Below are 22,087 nucleotides of genomic sequence, written 5' to 3'. Positions count from 1 at the left end.
CTCCTGCCCCCTCCTGCTTGCCATTGGGCTGCCCCGTGCAGTGTTGGGCTGAGGGGCCCAGGGCAGGTCGCCAAACAGCCTGCCACTGGCCAGCCAGCAAACCCCCTGGGTCAGCTGGCCAGCCAGCCAGCCAGCTAGCCACATGGCTAGCCAGCTACCCAAGTCAGACAGCTAGGTGGCCAGCCAGCCAGTCCCCTGCCAGCTAGCCACTCAACTACCAAGCAGCCAGCCAGCTGTGCAGCGAGCTAGCCAAGCAGCCAGCCAGTTAGCCAGCTAGGTGTCCTTCCAGCCAACCAGCCAGCTGGCCAAGCTGGGGCTGGCACGGCTGGGGCAGCTGCTGTCCTGCCTGGAGAGGGGGACAGATGGACAGGAGCTTGCACAGCTGGGATGCCTGTGCAAGCTCCTGTCCAAGGCTGGGATGCCTTCCTCCTGGGGAGGAGGATGGAGGGAGGGATGGATGGAGGGAGGGAGGGAGAGATGCCACCAAGGTGGTAGGAACCAGCAGAGGAAGCCCACAGGCTTTTGTTGTCCCAGGGTGCTCTGCCCACCCTGGCCCTGGGGGCTGGTTATTTGCCGGCTCCCACCGAGCCACCAGCGCAGCCACATGGCGGGTGCCACACGGGCGCCGTGTCCACATCCCCCCGGCCACGCGTGGTCCTACAGCCAGAGCGCCGGGAGGGGAAACTGAGGCACGGCATAGCCAACCCCCGCACCACCCCGACCCAGCCCTTCCCCAAATCCTCCCGAATGAGCTGAGCTGCAGGCGCCAGGGGCACAGCCGCTCCCCCGGGCCATCGATCGGTTCCCCCTCCCCTCCCCTCAGCCCGCCCCGGCCTCCGCCGTCCCCCCGGCGTCACCCACCCACCTCCCCGCGTCACGCTGCCAAAGCAAACAGCCGTGGGCTCGGCCGCGCATCGATTCTGCGGGAGCTGCTGTTTGCTTAACCTTTGCAGAGGAGCGGCGGCGGTTGGCGTCGGGCAGAGCCGCAGCCGCAGCCGCCGCAGCCACCGCGGCCACTGCAGACGCCGCTGCCGCCCCCCAGCCCGGCTCCGGCGCTCGGGAGGTTTGCCGATGAGTTCTCTGTCCCTGGGGGGGATGGAGGCGGCTCGGGGGGGGCTGCGCTGTGCCCCCTCCCTGTGCAGGGCTTGGGGAGCACCCCGGGGGCTCCGACCTGGGGACGTCCCCGTCTGTAGGGTGCCGCTGACCCAGGGGGGTGTTAAAGCTGTCTCGGGTCTGCACCCAGCTTGAGGATGTGGTGGCCATGGCCAGGGGACAGGGTGGCCCAGGGTGATGAGATGGCCTGGGGCGGTGGCCAGGCCAATGGGACGCTGTGGGCTGCGGTAGTGAGGTGGCCTGGGACTGGGACGGGGTGGCCTGGGAGAGAGAGGTGGCCATGGCGTGCTGCTGAGGTGACCCAGGCTCGTGAGGTGACCTGCAGTGATGGCTATGCCATGGGGACATGGTGGCCCATGGTAGTGAGGTGGCCTGGGGTGGCGGCCATTGCCATGGGGACACAGTGGCCTGTGGCAATGAGGACACCTGGGGCTGTGGCCTCACCAGGACACAGTGGCCCAGAGTGGGAACGTTTCCTGATCCTCAGGGTGAGACAGGTGCCTGGAGGCAACCAGGGTGTGCCTGTGTCCCCCCTCGTGCCCACGGCCACCTCGTCCCCTGCCCACCCCAGGGCCCCTGCCCACAGCAGCCCTGCGCCAGTGAGTGACTCACGCAGCCCGTGACCCCGGCCAGGCAGATTGCTGGGCGCTCGTTAGAACGGAGAGATGACGAGGGGGGAGAGACAAAGGGATGGAGAAAAGAACCAGGGAAGGAGCTGGTGACATGATGATGACAGCCTTCGGGGGGACACGGGGCTGGCAGCACCCCCAGCCCGAAATGCTCCATCCCCCGGCCTCCTCAAGCCCCCAGGAATAATTGCCTCCTTCAGCCGGCTAATTGATTTTTGCATGCTGATTAAATTAGAGCCTCTGTGGGAGCTGGGGGGGGCTGCGGGGGCGATCGATGGGCGGGCAAGTGTCCCCTTGGTCCCCTCCCTCTTCTGGGGCAGGGGGCTGTCCCCCGTGTGTCCCCTGGGGTTTGGGGGCACTGCAGGGGCGTGGGGCTGGAAGGGGAAGGGACCCGCGGGTGCCGTTGGGGTTGGTGCCACCTCGGCGTTGTCACATGGGGCCACCAAACCGCCGCGGCGGGTGGCAGCGGGAGCAGCCCCGGGCTGCTCTGTGCCCCTGCCCGCGCGTGTGCCCCCGGCCCCGCAGTGTGTGCCCCCCCGGCCCCACGTCCTGCGCTCACCCCCGGCGCTGGCGGCGGCTGTCACTTGCCATCACGTCCCGCTGTCCCCGCCGAGGCTGACGGAGATGGCGGGTGACGGCGAGGGCGCAGCCGCGTGGCCCCGTGTCACGAGCCCCCCGGGACGGCTGCTTCGCGTGGCCCTCTCCCCCCGGCGTGGCCAGGCCGTCCCCGTGGTGGCACCCGTGGGTGTCCTGTTGTCGCTGTGGTCGTTGCCACCGGTGACGGCATTTCGGCCCATGATCCCACGGTTGACCCCGATGGGTGCTTGGCCACGCGAGTGGCAGCTGGGCTGCCCCAAAGTGGGGGTCTCCTCAGCGTGGGAGGGGAAACTGAGGCAGGGAGGAGGGCAGGGCCTTGTAGGTGCTCTGGCGACCGTCCCCCGCGGGTTTGTGCCTCCGTAGGGATACAGGTGACAGGTCCCGGGGGCGTCCCCGGCTGCCGCCAGCTCCCAGTGCACGGCGGGGACGCAGCTGCAGACCCCACGGGGCTGTCGGGGACGGGAGTGGCATCGCGCGGGCCTCGCGGCGACCCCGCGGGGACGGCCCACGCGGGATGGGGGTCGTGCGCGGAGGTGGCTCCGGCGGTTGGGAGGAAGGCGGGGGGGGGTCGGGCGGGCGCGGGGACGTGGTGGGGGGCGCGGGGATGGGCGTACCCGGGGTCTCCCCGCCCCACGCGTGGGCGTGTCCCGGGGCGGGGAGGGGGCGTGTCGGGGCGGGCGCGGGGCGCACCGGAGCCGCGGAGCGCAGCGGAGCGGAGCGGCCGCCGCCGCCGCCACCCCGCAGCCGCCCCCCCGCTGCCGCCGCCGTGTCCCCCCCCACCGGCACCATTCCCCCCCCCGGGCGGCCGCGGGCCCCGGGCGGGCGGCGGCTCAGCCTGGGCCGAAAAACTTTACTGGCGGCGGCGGCGGGGGTGGTGATGGTGCTGGTGCTGGTGGTGCTCATCCCGGTGCTGGTGAGCTCCGCCGGTACCGACGGCCGGTACGAGATGCTGGGGACCTGCCGGATGGTCTGCGAGCCCTACGGCCCCGCCGGACCCCCCTCCCCGGCCGAGCGCGGCCCCCTCCCGCCGCCCTCCACCCTGGTGCAAGGTCCCCAAGGGAAACCGGGGCGACCGGGGAAACCGGGACCTCCCGGACCACCGGGAGAACCGGGACCGCCGGGCCCGGCGGGGGCCCGGGGCGAAGCGGGACGGCCGGGCCCCCCCGGATTGCCGGGCCCGGGGGCTACGGGTGCGGTGAGCGCGGCCACCTACAGCACGGTGCCGCGGGTCGCCTTCTACGCCGGCCTCAAGAACCCCCACGAGGGCTACGAGGTCCTCAAGTTCGACGACGTGGTCACCAACGTGGGCAACAGCTACGACGCCGCCTCGGGCAAGTTCACCTGCGCCATCCCCGGCACCTACTTCTTCACCTACCACGTCCTGATGCGCGGCGGCGACGGCACCAGCATGTGGGCCGACCTCTGCAAGAACGGGCAGGTAAGGGCCACCGGCCCCACGCCAGGCAGGGGCACCCCCGGGGGCTGCCACCCCTCTGCTGGCCCCAGAGATGAACCCTCGGGATTCCACATCCTTCGCCCGGGGCTTGTGATGGGCTCTGGGCGCTTCCCTGAGCTGCCTCATCCTTCTCCCAGTGATGATGATGGGCTCTGGCTACATCCCCAGGGTGCCACATCCTTCTTCTGGATGCGGAGATGCATCTCTGGGGTGCCCTGTCCTGCTCCTGGCCCCAGAGATGCACCCCTGGGGTTCTTCATCCTCCCAGTGATGACGATGGCCTCTGGGTGCATCTCTGGAGCGCCTCATCATTTTCCTGTCCCCAGAGTCGTACCCTCAGGATGCTCTGCCCCTCTCTGGGTGGCAGTGACAAGCAATGAGTGCATCCCAGAGGTGCTACATCCTTCCCCTGGCCCTGGAGGTGCACCCCCTGAGTGCCCCATCCTCCCAGGGATGATGATGGGCTCTGGGTACATCCTGGGGTTGTGACATCCTTCTCCTGGCCCCGCCAATGTACCTTCGGGGTGCCCTGTCCTTCTCCCAGTGACAAGATGAGCTCTGGGTGCACCCTTGAGGCACCCTCTCTTGCCCTCAGCTCCAGAGATGCATCGTGACGATGCTCCATCCTTCTCCCAGCCTTGGGGATGCACCCCCAGTGCCATCCTCCCAGTCCTTCCTCCAGCCTTGGAGGTGCACCTCCAGGATGCTCCATCCTTCTCCCTCCTGATAATGTGGGGCTCTGTGTGCATCCCTGACGTGCCCCATCCCTCTCCCATCCCTGGAGACGGCCTCCCGGGGTGCCTCATCCTTCTCCTGGTGACAATGAGTGGCTCCGGGTGTGTCCCCGGGGTGCCCCGTCCCTCTCCCATCCCCGAGGAGCTCCCGCGGGTGCCCTGTCGCTCGCCCAGCACTGGGGACATGCGCTACCACTGCAGCCGTCCTCCCCCGATGTGTCCTCGGGGGTCCCTTCAGTCCTTCCCTTGGCCCTGCAGACATGCCCCGCTGTGCTATGGGATGTCTCCTCTGTGTCTCCAGGGTGCCCTCCCCTCCACGGCCATGACGCCGTCCCCTCGAGGACTCCGTGGGGATGGGTCTCGTCTGCGGGGGACGAGTGCCTGTCAGTGGCTGCCCCTGCTTTTGGGGTGCTGCACCCCCAGCCTGGAGCCGCAGAGACTCACCAGCACTGTCCGGGCTGAGTAGCTACCCGGGGGCACCCACCCCCCGAGGTTTGGCTCCGTCCTTCTTCCCCTCGCCCTGCTCCAGCATCGCCCCCCGACCCCATCCTCCCGAAAATCCTCCTTCTCCTTCCCCGCGGTTCCCGGGCGGCGCCCGAACGGCCGCCCCCGTCCCGCGCCGTGTCGCCCCCTCGCCGGGCCACCGCCGGAGGCACAAGCGGTGGCCGTGACCCCTGGAACGTCCCCGAGCCCGGTTCCCCCGGCCGTGCCCGCAGCCGGGATCCGGCGCAGCCCGCTCCCCGTTCCGCGGCGCCGAGCCCCGCGGCGCGTCCGCGTCCTGAGCACGTCCGACACAAAATCACCCCAAACTGAGCTATGAGCCCCCGAAAAGCCCACCCGGGGGTGGGGGGAAGCGGGAGCCGCGGCGCTCCAGCCCCGGCTGCGAACGGCTGCGAGCGGGAGCGCGGCGCGGGCAGCGGCCGCTCGGCGCTTCCCTCCATCCAAACACTTCACATCGGCTTCTGTTGGTGTGGGTTTTTGGGTCCCCCCCCCACTCCAGCCTCTGATTTCGGGGGGGCCCAGCACCACCTCTTACTCCCGCACAGCATCCGAGCAACTCCGGACCAAGCGTCCACCCCCCCAAAAAAACCCCCTCACCCCGATTTTTCCTCCCCTCAAATATTTTTGGGAACCCCCCCTAAAGCTTCCCACCTCCTCTCGCCCCCCGCCGAGCCCCGACCTTGCCCCCCGGCTCGGTGGGGGCTCGGCGCACCCGGGCGGGGGCTGCCGGATGGATTTCCAGAAGCTACGGAGCCCCGCGCTCGGGCGGGCGCGCCGTGCAGCTTAATTACCCCGTTGTTAATTACTGACGAGGTGTCGTCGCTCCGAGGTTCCCGAGGAAGCCGCTCGGGAGCCCGGGGAGCGGCTCGGCGGGAGGGTTCAAAATCTTGCCCCAGAAATGCCCCAAATAATGAGAAACTGGGGCTGATGAGGGGTTTGTTGCCCCGGTTCCCCACCCTGGGCAGAGCAGGGCGGGGGGCTCCCCGCACATCAGGGTCGATCTGGCATCTTCCGAGGCAATTGTTACTTGGGGGGGGGGTCTCCATCTCCCCCACTCTCCTCTGGGTGCTGCCGGTTTGGGGCGCAGCCCCTCACCCCGGTGTCAGGCCTGGAGTTAATGAGAGCCAGGGGAGCTGCTCGGGGCGGGTAATTAGCATTAATGAACCTTATTTGTATTAGTCTGGAGATGAGATTGGGGGGGGGAATGCGGAGTGGGGGGAGATGTGGGGTGGATGGACAGACGGACGGGTGGCGGGGGGGGCAGATTGGAGCTGGGGGAGTTTGGGGTCACCGTGGGGGGCGAGTGCCAAGGTCTGGGCAGCGGGCACAGCCCCAGGGGCGTCCGTGGGGTGGGGGCCTGTGGACGGACCCTGAGGGACTCCATCTGTGGGGACACAGGGACGTGCTGCAAGGTTCTGGGTCTCTGGGGTATGGGGCACTTGCTGCTGTGTCTGAGGGTTGTGGCGGGCCCGAGGATCCTGGGGGGGCCCTGCCACGGCACTCGGGGGTGCCAGGGGCCAGCTGCTGCTGTGGCTGGCGGCCCTGGGCTGTGGTGGCAGCGCTGGCCACGGCACACGGGGCACACGGTGTCCCCCAGGCGCTGAGCGTCGCGGTGGCAGCTCAGTGTGGGCACTGGAGTGTCCCGCTGCCCCCTGACCCCCTGAGCCCTCGGACGCAGCCCTGGGGCCACCTTGGGGACCACCTCACAGTGTCCACAGAGCTGGGGACCCCCGTCACGCTGTCTCTGGTGGGGGGGTGCCAGGAACCATGGCAGAGCCAGTTGCTGGGGCCAGGGACCATCTGTGTCCCCCACCTCCGGGGGCTGCTGTGACACGAGGAAGCTGAGGCATGGGGCGGGACAAGGGGGACACAGCCATTTGAGGGGACACACGTGGTGACAGCCCCCACCCCGTCTGCCACAGTGTGGTCCCGGTGCTGCCATTTATCTTCCCGTGAGCACGAAGGGCCCGCGGTGACGAGGCGGCTCCTTAACGAGGGAAGACGGATGGCACCGGGCGGCGATGGGAGGAACCATGGCGGCACAGCCCGGCGCCAAATGCCTTCTCCCGGTTCTCCTTCCCTCCTGCTTCTTCCCTCCCCTCCTCTTCCTCGGCGAGGCAGCAGCCCCTGGAGATTTGGGGACTGTCATCGACAGATTACCTGTGTCCCCCCGCCGCGGATGGGAGCCCTCGAGGCGGTGTGATGGACACAGGGGCACTTTGAACAGGGTGACAGTGTTGGTGATGGCACGAGGGACGTGGCTGTGTGGGTATGGGCAGCCCTGTGGGGCCACATCTGCTGGGCCATCAGTAGGCTCCAGAGTTAACAGCATCTGACCACACCATCACAGGCTGCCTGTGGGCTCGGGGGAGATGCAGCCTCACTCCCAGGGAGGAGAGACCCCCTGGGACCCCCTGGCCCGAGGGTAAGGGACGGGCGTGTGTGGGGACACCGCTCCTTCCCGCGCTGCTCCTGACCCTGCAGCTGCCCGGCCGTGCCTGCCGTCCTGCTGTGAGCCAATTAAGCGCCCGTTCTCCTCAGCTGTAATTAGGAGCAGCTTCTCCCGCCGCATGGCTTTTGCATCTCGCTGGGGATTTTACCTGCCGCCTTGTCACTGTCACCCGGCGCCGCGCCAGCCGCGGCCGGGATGTGATTATCCGAGAGCTCTGCCGCGGCCTCTGGCCACCCAGGTGTGGGCGGCTGCGGCGCCTCCTGGCCTTGTCCTCTGGCTGCAAGGAAGTTATCGAGGGGAGGGTCCTGCCCCACAGCGGGTTGGGGTCTGGGTGGGCAGCGAGGGGCGTGCTGGGGGGATCCGAGCTCAGGGCCCCGGGAAGCTGGAGGGAAAGCACAAGGGGCTGTAGTGGGTTCGTCGGGGTGGGAGATGGGTCCTGGGTCTGAGCCCTGAGCCCACATCCAGATTGGGATCCGGGGTCCTGTGTCCAAGCCGCTTGGATGCTGAGCCATGGTCACATACTGAATCTGACCCCACATCAGAACCTGATCCCATACCTGAGCCGTGGTCCTACATCTGAACCCAGAGCCGTGGCTCCACATCCCACCCGTGGCCCCACGTGCCAGCCTGCCGGGTCGGGGGAAGGCTCTGGGTGGCGCTCAAAGCCACTTCCACCCCGGACCTGTTCACTCACAGGAGGGTTCCAGGGCACCCCACAGTACCCCCGAGCTGCCTGGGACGTGCCGCGGTGCCAGGGGCCGGGCGGTGCGTGGCGGTGGGTGACAGGGGTGTCCCCTGCGCAGGTCAGGGCCAGTGCCATCGCGCAGGACGCCGACCAGAACTACGACTACGCCAGCAACAGCGTCATCCTGCACCTGGACGCGGGCGACGAGGTCTTCATCAAGCTGGACGGGGGCAAGGCCCACGGCGGCAACAACAACAAGTACAGCACCTTCTCCGGCTTCATCATCTACTCAGACTGAGCCTGGAGCCCCACGGCATCGCCCCACGGCCCTGCAGCCCCGCAGCATCCCCCTCTGACTGCCCAGCCCCATGGGATCCTTGTGCCATGGTCTGGACCCACAGCTTCTCCCTGCAGCCATCCAGCCCCATGGCATCCCCCACTGACCATGCAGCCCCACAGCGTCCCCTTGCTGCCGTCCAGCCTCATGGCGTCCCCCTCTCTGTTCTATAGCCTCCCCTCGCTACCGCCCAGCCCAGCCTCCCCACCGGCCCAGCCCCGTGGCATCCCTCATGGTGGTCCAGGCCACCTACGGCGCCCCAAAGCCTCCCCGTCCCCGTTAGCTCACCCCGCGGCTGCTAGTTTAGGGCCGGGGGCCCGCAGGGGGCTGGGGGCCAGCCAGAGGCCGTGCCCCCCCGTCGCGCTGCCCCACCGCACCCCAGTGCCCTGGCTGCGTGCCCCGCTCGGCCCCTCGTACCCACGGGCGGTGCCGGGGGTCCGCGCGGTGCGTGTCTGTACAGGAGCCATCGGGTGCCGTCCCGGTCCCATCCGGCCCCGGGCTGGGGGGGAGGGGGCCGCCCCACTGCCCAGCCCCAGGCACCCCATGGTAAATCAGAGCTGTGACCTCTCCCGGCTGCTGTCTGTGTCCCGGCGTGGGACGGAGCGCACGGTCCCCCCAGCCCCGGACCGGCCGCGGGGGCTCCGCGGGCCGCGCAGCCAATGGGAGCGGAGACCGGCGCGCGGCGGCCAATCAGGAGAGAGGGCGGGGCCTGAGCGGCGTTTGAAACGGATGGCGGCGGGTGAGGCGTTGGGCGCCGCGAGCGGCCCGGCGGGGGCACCGGGGCGGGCACGGGAGCGGGCACGGGCACGGGCACGGGCACGGGCACGGGCACGGGCGCGGGCACCGGGCTGGGCTGGGCTGGGCTGGGCTGGGCTGGGCTGGGGAGGGGGCACCAGACACGGGGGCAGCGGGGCGGGGAGGGGGCAGCGGGGCGGGGAGGGGGCAGCGGGGCCGGTAACCGGGGCGGGCCGGGGGCTGGTACCGGGCTGGGGAGCCTGTGATGTGAGGGGCGGGCGGGACAGGGCTCGCCGGGGACGGAAGCGGCGCGGGAGCCACTGTAGGGGTGCGGGAGGGGGCTGCCGGGGGTCCTGGAGAGGGCTCGGGGCGGAGGGGCCACAGGGCGGCTCCGGGAGCGGAGCGGAGGGCGTGCGGGGCTTTGCGCAGCCTCGGGCGCTCCCGCCAGCGCCTCGCCTCCCCCGGCTGAGCCGTGCGGGTCCTCCTCAGGCTGCGTGAGCGCCCCGGCACGTTCGAGCCCGGAGCCGCGTGCCGCCGCCGCCATGGCGCGGGACCCCCCTCCCGAGGACGGCGCCGTGTCCGTGGTGGTGCGCGTGCGGCCCCCGGCCCCCTGCGAGCGCGAGGGCCCCCGCACCCTGCACGTGCTGGACCAGCACATCCTCATCTTCAACCCCGACGAGGCCCCCGGGACCCCCGGCGGCGCGGCGCCCGCCCGCGGGCTCAGGCAGCAGGGCAAGGACCAGACCTTTGTCTTTGACCGCGTTTTCGGGGAGGGGGCGTCGCAGGAGGAGGTGTTCCAGCACACCACCCGCGGGCTGCTGGACAGCGTCCTCGGCGGCTACAACTGCTCCGGTAAGAGCCCGCTACCCTCCCTGCTCCAGCTGCTCCCGGGGTGGAAACGGCCTCGAGGTGCCCCAGGGCAGGTTGAGGCTGGAGCTGAGGCAGAGCTGTTTCCCTGAGAGGGGTGTGAGCCCTGTGCCAGGCTGCCCAGGGAGCTGGGGCAGTGCCCAGCCCTGCAGGGATCCCAAAGTCACAGAGCTGAGCTGCTGAGGGCCAGGGCTCAGTGCTGGGCTGGGACTGCAGGAGCTTAAATGGCTTTTCCACCCCAAAGGATTCTGTGATTACAAGTGCGATCAGGATGATCCTGAGATGGGAATGTTGTCTGATCTCAGCAGGTGTAAACGAGAGGGAGTGAAACAAAGTGCCCTTATAGAGTCACGGGGCCGTTTGGGCAGGAAGAGACCTTAAAGATTGTCTGACATTTCTTGCTCTGATGCAAGTGCCACATCCAACTCCTGTAGGGCCCTTCCAGCCTCCAGCACTCTGGGATTGTGTGATCCGTGGTGCACAAAGCACCCTGATTCTGCTGTTGCTTCCCAGCCTGGGTGGCTGTGACGAGCAGAGCTTTGGGAGGACGCTGAGCCTCGGGGAGGATCTGGGGTGGGGCAGATGCGTCTCAGGCTGCTTTGGGGGTTGCTGGGGCCCCTCCTGAGTGTCTCCTGTCTCCACAAAGCTGTGCTTGAGAGCTCCTGGCTGTGTGTGAAGGCTGCCCAGCGCAGGGCCCGTGCTGTTCACAGGCTGTCAGCAGCCCAGAGCCTTAACGAGCACATCACTTGCGCTCGGCAGGCGCCGCGCCGGCCGCTCTCCTGTCTAATCAGGGGCTGGGCCGGGCCCCGGGGATGCTATTCCTGGCTCTCTGGCGGGCTCTGCCAGCCGCTGCCGCTGTCACCGTGCCCACCTGGCAGCACGGCTCCTGTCTCTATCTGCATAAAATAACTCCAGGAGCTGCAAATGAGATGCTCGCGCCGATAATGGGGAGGAGGGCTGAGGCTTGCTGGATTAGCGTGTCCTGCTCTGGTGATGCTTCAGAGAGGGTGCTGAAAGATGGAGGGGGAGGGAAATTAGATAAATTACAAGGTCTGGAAGAAGAAACACCTTCTGATGAGAGATGAGGGAATGGGGCTGCTCAGTGTGTCAAAGGGAGGGTTTGGGGTGACTTGAGCATCAGAGCAGGTGATGGTTGAGGGACCCGCTCTCCTGCTCCTGAACCAGAGAGGCTGAAACGAGGGAAGAAGTGGCACTGAAGGCCAGCATGGCTGGCATGGAGGGTAACGAGCTCTCCCTCGTCAGCGGGTGACCTCCCGCGGGGGGCCTGCTGCAGAGCTCCTCAGGAGAGCGGCTGCTCCCGCTAATGAAGCGCTCCTGCTGCCCACCCGCCCTCCCTCTCCCCGCAGTGTTTGCCTACGGCGCGACGGGCGCGGGGAAAACCCACACCATGCTGGGCTCTGAGAGCAGCCCCGGCATCATGTACCGCACCATGGCCGAGCTCTACAGCAGGATTGAGGCCAGGAGGGAGGAGAAGAGCTGCGAGGTGCTGGTCTCCTACCAGGAGGTACAGGGGGGCCAGGAGGGGATGCGGGACACCAGTGCTAAGGCTTGGGGCTGACCCGGAGGCAGCAGCCTCACCCACCCACTTGGGTTTCTCCCATCTGGAGTGAGGGAATTTTCTCTTCCTTGCTGTGATCTGTGGGGGTTTCCTGGGTGAAGGGGCTCGAGCAGAGCCCTCCCAAGCTGTCCTCCACACCGTCAGCTGCTCGGTGTGACGTGGTCCCGGCAGTGGCGGTGGGACACACACACCCACCGTGCTGTGCCTGACCACAGGCTATGAAGCTCCTCTTCCCACTTGCTACTGGGGAGACAAACCTCAGCCTCAAGTCTAATTCCTCACTCCAGGTCTACAACGAGCAGATTCATGACCTCCTGGAGCCCAAGGGCCCTCTGGCCATCTGGGAGGATCCTGAGAAAGGAGTCGTGGTTCAGGGGCTCTCCTTCCATCAGGTAAGTGTCAAAAAGGGGCACAAGACCCAGGCAGGGCTGCACCTACCCTGGGGGATGCAGCAGGGGGAGGGTGAGGGCACAAGGCTCCTGGCTGGCAGCAAGCGAGGTCTGTGCTGATGCCTTGGCCCGAGCTGCTGGGGCTGCTCAGCGCTGGGTGTTTTTGGTGCTGGTGTCTGGGGCACGCTGATGCCACAGGCTGATGCCAGCCCTCTCCCCATCCCCTCCCAGCCCACATCAGCAGAGCAGCTCCTGGAGATGTTGGCCAACGGCAACAAGAACCGGACGCAGCACCCGACGGACGCCAACGCCAGCTCCTCCCGCTCCCACGCCATCTGCCAGGTGAGGGCTGGCGGCTGTGGGCTCTGCCAGAAACGGACAGAGGGAGCAAGGCTGTGCCAGGAGCAGCACTGTGAGGTTCCTGTGCTGCTCCTGGAGTGCCACAGGGAAAGTCAGAGTGGCTGTGGCTCCAAAGACACACATAGTGGGTGAGCCACCAGCCTGTGCCGCAGTGGGACGGCAGCTACTGGTCATGCTGGTGGCCCTGTCTCCTGCTCAGCCCCATACTCCCACCTGGGTGTCACCTCTCCTGAGGGCTGCAATTTCACTTGGTGCTTTTGACTCTTGGGAGCTGCTGGAGAGAGGCCAGCACAGGGCCACCAAGATGCTGAGGGGGCTGGAATGTCTGTGTGAGGAGGAAAGAGAGTGGGCCCTGGGGCTGTTCAGCCTGGAGAGAAGGCTGAGGGGGGACCTCAGCAATGCTGATCGACCCCCTAAAGGTGGGTGTGGAGAGGATGGGGCCAGTGTTCCTTGTGTGGTGGCCAGTGCTGGGACAAGGGGTAACGGGCACAGGCTGGAACATGGGAAGTGCCACTGGAACATGAGGAGGAATTTCTGAGCAGAGCTGAAGGGCATGAAGCTGGTGCTGCGGGTGCCCCCGTGCCTGGGGCTGCTGCTGGGGGGGTCTCTGCCACTGCCCCCCACCTCGCTGCTGTGCTGCCGGGGTCCTGTGCTGGAGCAGCTCCGCTCTGTGCCCGCAGGGAGCTGCTGCCGGGGGCTTGGAGACTGAGAGCTACCTGGGGACTGGTGCCAGCGGGTGTGGGCGGGTCTGGGGGCGGGGAGAGGCGAGGTCGGTGCCGGTGTGAGCCCCGGGCTGTGCCGGGTGTTGTGGCGGCGCCGGAGCTGCTGGAGCCCCGCAGCGGGAGCCGGGCGGGGAGCGGCGGGAGGGGGCTCGGGGTGAAGCCCCCCGGCCGGGGAGCGGCGGCCGGAGCTTGGGCCGGTGGGGGGGCAGGAGTGGGGGGGCGGGTGTCGGCGCGGTCGGACCCTGTTGGGGACTGCGGCGGCTGCCGCCTGCGGCTGCAACGGGCGGACGGACCTGATTGAAACCCGCCAGAGAGAAGCTCCCTTGGTGTGAGCTGAGGGAGCCCTGGCCCAGGCTGCCCAGGGAGGGTGTGGAGGCTCCTTCTCCGGAGGTTTCCAACCCCACCTGGACACGTTCCTGTGCCCCCTGAGCCAGGGGAAGCTGCTGGAGCAGGGGCTGGAGCAGCTCTGCAGGGCCCTGGCAGCCCCCAGCACTCTGGGGTTCTGTGACTCATTGACTGACCGTGTGGGAGCTGCACCTACATCCCGACCCAGAGGAAGGGGGTCAGTCAGCACCAGCCTCTGTCTGTGCCCTCACGTCTGCTCGGTTTCATCCCTGTGCCAGGGATGAGGCTCCCTGGGGGCTCTGTAGCTTTGTTCCCTGTTTCTTGTTACTCTCCACATGAACCTGCCAGTGGATTGCAATTCCAGCCAGGCCCTTCCCCAAATTAGCAGGGCTGTCACGGCCACCTGGGGAGACTGCCTGTAATTTCAGTCTGGACCTGGTGCCGTGCCCGTTGCTGCTTGCAGGGGGCAAGTGGGGGTGTCTGGATACTTTCCCAGCTGGCCTGGGTGAGTGCTGGATTCCTGCTGTGAATCCCTGAGCTGTGCCCTCCCGGCGGGCACCGCTGGGCTGCCAGGGCCGTGGGACTGGACTGGCCCCAGCAGCAATGGGGCACCTCCTGGCCCCGCAGGAGCTGCCTGGGGAGGGCTGCGGGGTCACAGGGCGGTGGGGGAAGCGCTCCCGCAGCTCTCGGGCCGCAGCCCAGCCCGTCTGTCCCCGCAGATCCACGTGAGGCAGCAGGACCGCGTCGGGGGCCTCACGCGGGAGCTGCAGGTGGCCAAGATGAGTCTGATCGACCTGGCGGGCTCGGAGCGAGCGTCGGCCACGCAGGCCAAGGGCGAGCGGCTGCGGGAGGGAGCCAACATCAACCGCTCGCTGCTGGCCCTCGTCAACGTCATCAACGCGCTGGCCGACGCCAAGGTACGGCCGCGCCGGCCCCGGAGCCTCGCCGCCAGCGCCCCGGGGCCGGGGCCTCAGCAGCCTCGTGTCTCGGCACAGGGCAGGAAGAGCCACGTCCCGTACCGGGACAGCAAGCTGACGCGGCTGCTGAAGGACTCCATCGGCGGGAACTGCCGCACCGTCATGATCGCTGCCGTCAGCCCCGCGGCGCCCGCGCGCGACGACACCTACAACACCCTCAGATACGCCAGCCGGGCCAAGGACATCAGACTGTCGGTGAGGGGCTGCGGGGCCGCGGCCGCCTGGGCCTCCGGGAGCTGCTGGGAGGGAGCCTGGTGCGTGGTGGGGGCAGAGGAGTGGGGGCTTCCCTTCTGCAGCCGGAGCTTTCCAGCCCTGGGGATGTGCTCAGGGCACACATCCTGAAAGGCTGGAGCGTAGCCAGAGCTGGGGAAGGGGCTGGAGCACAAGGGTTCTGGGGCTGAGGGAATGGGGGTGTTGAGCCTGGAGAAGAGGAGGCTGAGGATACAGGAGCACTCTCTGACACTCCCTGACAGGAGGCTGCAATGCTTTTGGGAGGGGGTTATGTGCTGCCCTGCTGCTGCTTTAATCTGTGTTTCCTCTCTCTGCAGCTGAAGAGCAACGTGCTCAGCTTCGACTACCACATCAGTAAATACCCCATGATCTGTGAGCAGCTGAAAGCAGAGGTGAGATGCTGGTGGGGAGGGGAGGGCTCTGTCTTCAGCTGTGATTTGCTCAGACACATTGGATACCAGGAAGAGCTTCTTCCCTGAGACGGGTGTGAGCCCCTGTGCCAGGCTGCCCAGGGAGCTGGGGGAGTGCCCAGCCCTGCAGGGATCCCACAGCCGTGGGGCTGAGGTGCTGAGGGCCAGGGCTCAGTGCTGAGCTGGGCAGGGTGAGGGCAGCGCTGGGACTCCAGGAGCTGAAAGGGCTTTTCCAAGCAAAGCAGTGCTGTTAATGTGTGACACGGGCCCGATGCCCCTGGGGCTGGGAAGTGTCTGAGCAGCAGATGCTGTCCCTGGCAGGTGGCGGATCTCCGGGCCAAGCTCCGCGCCTACGAGGACGCTGCCCGGGAGGCCCAGAACCCACCACAGAGTCCCCTCAGCTCCAGCCCCACGGGGCTGCCCAGGTGAGGTGGGGAGAGGGGCACAAGGAGAGCTCCGTGTCCCTGTGTCGCAGAGCCCGTGGGGTTTGGTGCTGGTTGGAGCCTGCACCCTCTGTGGAGGGCCTGGGGGGCACCAGCCTCCGGAGTCTCTGCCTGCTGCTGACTCAGCTGCCAGGCGGCCAGTGCCTGGCAGAAACCCTTTGGTCCCCTGTGAACACACAGCTTGAGTTCTCCAGGAAGAGCTTTACAGCTCAGACAGCTCACAGCTTCCAAGTTGGCCTCTTTTTTTTCCCCAAAAAAACTCTGTCAGCAGGTTCTGCCCCCCAAGGAGGTGACTGTGAGGTTCTGCTGGGGCTGCTGAGCCGCTGGAACTGGTGACACTGGTGCAGGCTGATCTGACTGGCTCCTGAGTCCTTCTCTCTGTCCCAGGCTTGTGACTGCCATCCTGAAGGTTGCCCAGAAGCAGTATTCCCTCCTGAGGGCTGCCAACCTCCTCACGCCCGAGCTGGTGGCTGAATTCGGGGAGCTGGAGCGCCGGGTGCAGAGGGAGGCCGGTGCCAGCCCGGTGCCGGGGCTGCCGCGGGGCTCTGCGGGTGAGGACTCTGCTCTGGGGCAGCCCAGCCGCTGCTCTGGGGAGGAGGAGAGCTGGAGGTGGTGGGAGGCAGCTGCCAGCCCTGGGCACGGGGCAGGGGGTGTGAGGCTTTCCTGACGTGGTGCCCAGCGGGTTGGCCGGATCAGCTCCAGCCGCACTCTGCAGTGTGGCCAGTAGCCCAGCGCTGACCCACAGCCCTCAGCACCTCAGCCCCATGGCTCTGGGATCCTTCCAGGGCAGATCCTTCCCCCCAGCTCCCTGGGCAGCCTGGCACGGGGCTGACACCCCTCTCAGGGAAACAGTTCTGCCTCAGCTCCAGCCTCAACCTCCCCTGGGGAACCGGAGGGTTTGGGGGTGCCTGGGGGCTGCAGGCAGGGACCTGACGCTGTTTCTTCTGCCCTGCTTTAGCCAAAGCATCCCTGGCTGTGCCCAGCGCCCCCCTGCAGCCCCTCGCTCCGCTCCCCAGCCCCACGCCAGTGGCTGCCAGCCTGAAGAGGAAGAGGAGGAAGGCTGAGCTGAGCCCCTCTGCCCGAGGCCTCGGGGCGCAGAAGCAGCTGCAGAGGTGTGGGGGAGCAGCCGGGGGTCCCGAGGCAGCGCCGGGCCGGGGCAGCCCCGCTCCCACGGGAGCAGCACAGCCCCCCTTCGCCTCCCCAGCGCCCCGCTGCTGCACCCCCAAGATGTGCCCGCTGACTGTGGTCAAGGGCCGCGTGCCTCTGGCCCCGCTGCCGGCCCAGAACCGCTGCGGCCCCGTCCAGGACCTCAACGCCACATTCGAGGTGTGTGCGGACGGCGGCTCCTCTGCGCAGCCCCCGGCCTGCGACCGCCCCCACAGCCCCCTCCTGACCAAGTGAGTGCTGCCTGGGGGGTTACCTGCGGCTTTGGGGTACCCGGGGGCGTGGGGACCCTGCCCCCGTGGTGGATCCTTTGGGGGTGACTGTGGCTGTGTGAGGAGGAGCCTGCGGACGGGCACAGCTGCTTGTGGATCACTTGCAGATATAAAATGCATTCCAAGACAATCTGCTCAACTCCTTTTCCCTTTGGGCGTGGGGGAGCATCTTCCAGATGGTTCTGGAGCCCCAGGTGCTGACTGGGGCATCAGCTCCTCCTGAGGCACTGGAGGGAGGTCAGGTCAGGGTGGGTTGTGTGGAGGTTTTCATTGCTGGTGCCTGACTAGTGCTCTGGCTTCTACAGAGCTGCTGCAGCTTGTGTGACCACCAGCCCCAGAGCTGTGCCCGCTGTGGGGTGAGGCAGCACACCCTCAGCTCTCCCCATCTGCTGCAGCTCTGGGAAACCCTTCCCGTGGGGGAACTGCGGCAAGTGGTGCCCAGGGGAACAGCCCAGCTCTCGGGAGCAGGGGGCAGGGGCTGGCTGCTGCCTCCTGCTCCCACCTCTCAGCGTTTGGCTCTGGTTGACTCATGTTTTGTGTGTTTTTATCCCCTCCCAAGCTGGGCAGGTCCCCCACGCCTCCCTGGCATTAACCCTCCCTTCCTTGGCAATGCCTCCCTGGCACTAACCCTCTCTTCCTTGGCACAGAGCTGATGGGCTGCCCCTGGCCTCGCAGGCACCGGTTTCCAAGCGCCGGCGAGTGGAGAGGTGAGACAGCCCCCAGCCCCCCGCTCCCCACACCCTGGGGCTCGAGCCCCGAGCTGTGGGGGGTTGCAAACAGCCCCTCTGTGCCTGGCAGGGCGTCTGCCCCCGTGCTGCCCAGCAGCAGCAGCCGCAGGAGGCCGCGGCCGTCGCGCATCCCCGGTGAGTCCTGGGGCCAGGGCAGGGACAACACGGGCGAGGGGGAGGTTTGGGGCTGGGGAAGGGTGCTGTTGGGGGTCTGCTGCTCCCAGGCTCGGGGGAGCGGGGTAGGAAGGGGAGAGGAGCTGGGCTGTCCCTGGGGAGGGGACCTGTGCTCACTGCCTTCACCCAGGGGCTGCCTCATCTTCTCTCCTCTGTTTGGTTTTCCCCCCACTCCAGAACACCTCCCTGGGAAGGGCAGCAAGAGGAGCACCCCAGCCCTGGCCGGGGCCCCCCCCACACAGCCCATGAAGCTCTTCTGCTGACAGCTCCTCCATCTGCCTCCCTCCCCCTGTCCCAGCCCCACTGCCACCCTTCCTCCTTTCCCCTTCCCCCGTGGGAGCTCCCCCCCTCGGCACAGCCCTCGAGTTTCGGGTGGCAGATGGATGGCTGCTGCTCCCTCGCAGCCCCTGGGAGCTGTGCAGGGTGGTGGGTGCTGACAGATGGGGGATGCTCACAACTAGCATGCTTTTAATAAATCCCCTCCTTTCCCACCCCAGGGGGAGGGGGAGCTGGGGCCCTGCGGCGCCTGGCTCTCGCCTCCCCCTCGCCTGGGGCTGGGCTGGGCTGGTGCCTTTCCCCTGAGCCAGCCTGGAAAAGGCCCCTGTGCCAGGGGAGCTGTCTGCTCCCTGTGTGTAATGAGGAGAAAAGCATCCCCCCTGCTCCCAAACACTCTCCTTTTTCCCCCATCTCCTTTTCCCTACCATCCTCGCTGCAGCTCCTTGCACAACCCTGATGCGGGGCCAGCGCTGCTGCCCCTGTCCCCTGCCACCCCCTATCCTGACACACCTGGCAGCCTGTGCCAGCTCCTGCAGCCCCCTCCGAGGTGGCCCAGGGGGGCAGGAGCAGGGGGCAGCGTGGGCTCAGCGCCAGGCACTGCCCTCCCCCGGGCCCGGGGTCAGCGGCTCCTCCTGCCCTACTTTCTGCCTGGCACTGCCACATCTCGCCTTTGTCTTCTCCCAGGCTGGAAGCTTCTAATTAAAACTTCCAGCCTGCTCCGAGTTCGTTTATCTCATTAGGAGGGGGCTGGGGAGGGGGAGGGGGGAGAGCCCAGCTCTGCTTCCCCGCCACACTGGCAGCTTTGATCCCGCCTGCGTGGGAGAGGATCCGGCTCTGGGGAGCGACGGGGGCCGTGAGGGACCCCCAGCCCCTGCTCACTGCCAGCACAGGGCTCCCCTGGCACCGGGGGCTGGCACAGCTCCTGGCCCCAGGGATGGTGCAGGGCTGGGGGGCGATGGACAGTGTCACCCATGGGAGTCAGTGCCCCAAATCAGGCATTTCTGGGGCAAAACCTCTGCCTGGCACCGGGGAGATGGGCTCGGTGGGCTGGGGAGGAGGAGGAGGAGCTGGTGGGGGTTAGAGGGGAGTGTGGCAGCAAGAGCTTGCCCCTGAGCACTGCTGGTGGCTGTGGTCCAGCAGGACCTGACTCCCTGTCCCTGGCCAGGAAGCCTTTGCCAGCCATCGGCTGCCATCTAGCTGCCAGCTGCCCTGAGCTCATCCCTGTGCCCTCAGCACCACAGCCCCAGCTTCATCCCAGCCACCTCTCTGGGCACCCACCCCCATGCCACCACCTTTCCCTTATGTCCCTGTGTCCCCAGACCCCCCTCCCCTGCCGCAGCCTGTGGCCATGACCCTGGGGCTGGTGGTGGCCCCGTGCCCATCGCTGCTGTGTCTGTCCCCCTGATCATTCCTGGCACAAGGGCACCCCATGGCTCTGCCGGGCAGCGCCGGCTCCAGCCCCACACAAAGCCCCTTTCAGCTGCCCAGGAAAGCCCCTGGCACACAGCCCCTGTCCAGGGAGGGGTCTGAGCCCTCCTTCCCCCATCATGGGGCAAACGACCCTCAAACTCAGCCCCTGTGTGACTGGTGATGTGTGGCAGGACCAGAGCTGGGACGGGGACAGGGACCAGGCATCTGAGCCCTGGACAGGCTCCAGCAGCTGCTGGGATGGAGAGGACTTGGGAGGCTCCAGCCTCTTAATTAGCAGCCTGCCTTAATTAACAGCCTGCCTTAATTAGCAGCTTGTCAGGCTGTTGGCCCAGGGCCCCGGCCCGCTGGGAGGCGCAGTGGCCGGTGCTGAGCTGATGTGCTGGGGCTGGTGTGGGCACACGAGAGGGGGCACGTGTGTGTGTGCAGTGTGTGTGTGTGCGTGCAGGGGGTGTGCCAGGGGGGTGGCCGTGCACACGCACACCCAAACCTGCCCAGTGTCCCTCTGCCCCTCATGGTGCTGCCAGGGTCAGGGGTGCCATGGGGACGGACCCTCAGGGTAGGCACCCTGCGATGCTGTGCCCAGCCTCAAGCCCAAGATGCATGGCACCCAGCACCCACCGTGCCCTTGCACCCTGCACCTACGCTGCCCTGCAATGTTGACCCAGCTGCTGTGCTGCCCTGTGGCATCGCACCCAGCCTTGCACCCAGCCACCACTCTGCCCTCCCTGCTGTGTGGCCCACTAACCCCTGGCCCTCAGCACCTCAGCTCCATGGCTTTGGGGTCCCTTCAGGGCCGGGCACTCCTCCAGCTCCCTGGGCAGCCTGGCACAGGGGCTGACACCCGTCTCAGGGAAACAGCTCTGCCTCAACCTCCTCTGGGGCAATTTGGGGCCACTTCCTCTTGTCCTGTTACCAGCTTGTTACCAGCTCACTGCAGCCTCCTGTCTCCCCTCAGCCTCCTCCAGGCTAAGTGACCCCATCTCCCCCAGCTGCTGCCCAACACCCTTGTGAAATCCCTCCTGGCCCTGCTGCCCTGGGTCAGGTGTGGAGGGATTTCCACATCAGCTCTCAGGCTCCTGGCCCACAAGGGAGGCTGAGCACCATTTTAATTGGGAGTGGTTGAGAGCACTGGAAGCGAGGCAGGGGAGGAGGGAGTGAGGTGGGAGTGTGGCCCGTGGGGCTGTGGGGGAGACGCTACGTGCCGGCAGGGCTCCTGCACAGCCGCCGGCTGCAGCGGCTGATGTGGACGACAACGAAGATGATGCAGATGACGACGTAGCTCGTGCCGATGGCCTTGATGGCGTAGATGGTGTCGGGGTCGCCGAGCGCCCGCCGGCGCCGCTGCCGGGCGGTGACACGGAGCTGGAAGCCGGCGACCAGCGCGCCCTCCCGCCAGCAGAAGTAGGTGCCTCTGTCGCTGCCGCGCAGCCGCCGGATGTGCAGGTGGTTCCCGTGGTCGATGAACACCCTCATGCTGCTGTTGACGCCGACGAGGTAGCGGGAGCGGTAGAGCCGCGTGGAGCCCTTGTCCCAGCCCACGGCGTGCTCGGGGCGGGCGCCGGGGCACGCGATGGTCAGGTGGCTGCCGCGGGGCTGCCGGTGGAACTGCGTGGGCACGCGCGGCAGCCACGGCCTCTCGCCCAGCTTGGAGATGACGTTGGAGATGGCCTGCACGCCCTCCTCGGGGGCCTCCTCCTTCGGGCAGGGGCTCAGGCAGCTGCGGACGGCCACCTCGGGGCCGCGGAGGCGGGCGCGGCGCCGGAGCCGCGCGGGGACGGCGCCGGAGCCGCAGGACGTGACGCCGGGCACGGCGGAGCGGTAGCGCGGGTGCAGCCCCGAGCTCCGCACGTAGCACAGCCCCACGCGCCGCTGCTCGCCCCGCACCCCGCAGCGGTCGCAGCTGCTCCAGTCCCAGAAGCCGGTGAAGAGGCTGAATCGCCGCTCGCTGTAGTCGCCCCGGGCGCGCTGGCCTCTGTCCACGAAGGCCACCGCCATGCGCTCGGTGGGCTGCACGTCCACGTCGTAGCCGTAGAAGAAGTCGCCGCTCTCGGTGCCGCACAGGTAGTGTCCCGAGTCCCTCACCTGCGCCCGGAAGACGATGAGGCTGAACATGCGGATGCTGAAGCGCTTCAGCACGTCGCTGCCCGTGCGGATGTGGCCCGAGTCCACCACCACTGTGCCTGCAAAGTCCGTCAGCACCGTGGTCCTGCGGCCGCCCATGTCCTTCTGGAAGTACCAGACGACGGAGGAGACCTCCTCGGGCTTGCAGTTGCAAGGCAGCTCGAAGGTCATGTCAGCCAGGTACGCGGCGTTGTCGAACGCCAGGAAAGCGGGACAAGCCGTTCTCTTGAACACATCTGCTTGCTCCTCGATGGCAAAGGTGTGGGCAATGTCCAGCAGGCACAGGAGAACGGCGGCTCCCAGCAGCCTCCCCGCCATTGCAGCGGCGGCGCAACCCGACCGCCGCGTCCTCGGCAGGA

General features: G+C 67.6%; 3 protein-coding genes across 4 annotated transcripts; 2 read left to right on the top strand and 1 right to left on the bottom strand.

Moving 5' to 3' along the window:
* Positions 1-3,152: 3,152 nt before the first annotated feature.
* Positions 3,153-8,549, top strand: LOC133628973 (C1q-related factor-like). Its single transcript, XM_062019532.1, has 2 exons — positions 3,153-3,777; positions 8,286-8,549. Exons 1-2 carry the CDS (start codon positions 3,217-3,219, stop codon positions 8,463-8,465), a joined length of 741 nt encoding a protein of 246 aa, XP_061875516.1. The 5' UTR covers positions 3,153-3,216; the 3' UTR covers positions 8,466-8,549.
* On the top strand, positions 8,523-18,853 carry LOC133628970 (kinesin-like protein KIF18B). 2 transcript variants are annotated; one of them, XM_062019529.1, is made up of 14 exons: positions 8,523-9,243; positions 9,729-10,091; positions 11,474-11,610; positions 11,973-12,077; positions 12,306-12,416; positions 14,221-14,418; positions 14,497-14,673; positions 15,027-15,101; positions 15,441-15,544; positions 15,950-16,113; positions 16,521-16,959; positions 17,646-17,705; positions 17,797-17,861; positions 18,078-18,853. In XM_062019529.1, the coding sequence occupies exons 1-14, from the start codon at positions 8,613-8,615 to the stop codon at positions 18,161-18,163; spliced, it is 2,715 nt and encodes a 904-aa protein (XP_061875513.1). In that variant the 5' UTR covers positions 8,523-8,612; the 3' UTR covers positions 18,164-18,853. The 2 variants fall into 2 exon arrangements, with proteins under 2 accessions (XP_061875513.1, XP_061875512.1); XM_062019528.1 differs by having other exon boundaries at positions 11,474-11,631.
* Positions 18,854-20,801: 1,948 nt separating this feature from the next.
* Positions 20,802-22,050, bottom strand: LOC133628731 (Ig-like V-type domain-containing protein FAM187A). The gene has a single exon (XM_062017493.1). The coding sequence runs from the start codon at positions 22,044-22,046 to the stop codon at positions 20,802-20,804; it is 1,245 nt and encodes a 414-aa protein (XP_061873477.1). The 5' UTR covers positions 22,047-22,050.
* Between the last annotated feature and the right edge of the window lie 37 nt (positions 22,051-22,087).

Source organism: Colius striatus, chromosome Z (genome assembly GCF_028858725.1).
Source record: "Colius striatus isolate bColStr4 chromosome Z, bColStr4.1.hap1, whole genome shotgun sequence".
Lineage (NCBI taxonomy): Eukaryota > Metazoa > Chordata > Aves > Coliiformes > Coliidae > Colius > Colius striatus.
This window is presented reverse-complemented; position numbering and strand designations above follow the sequence as displayed.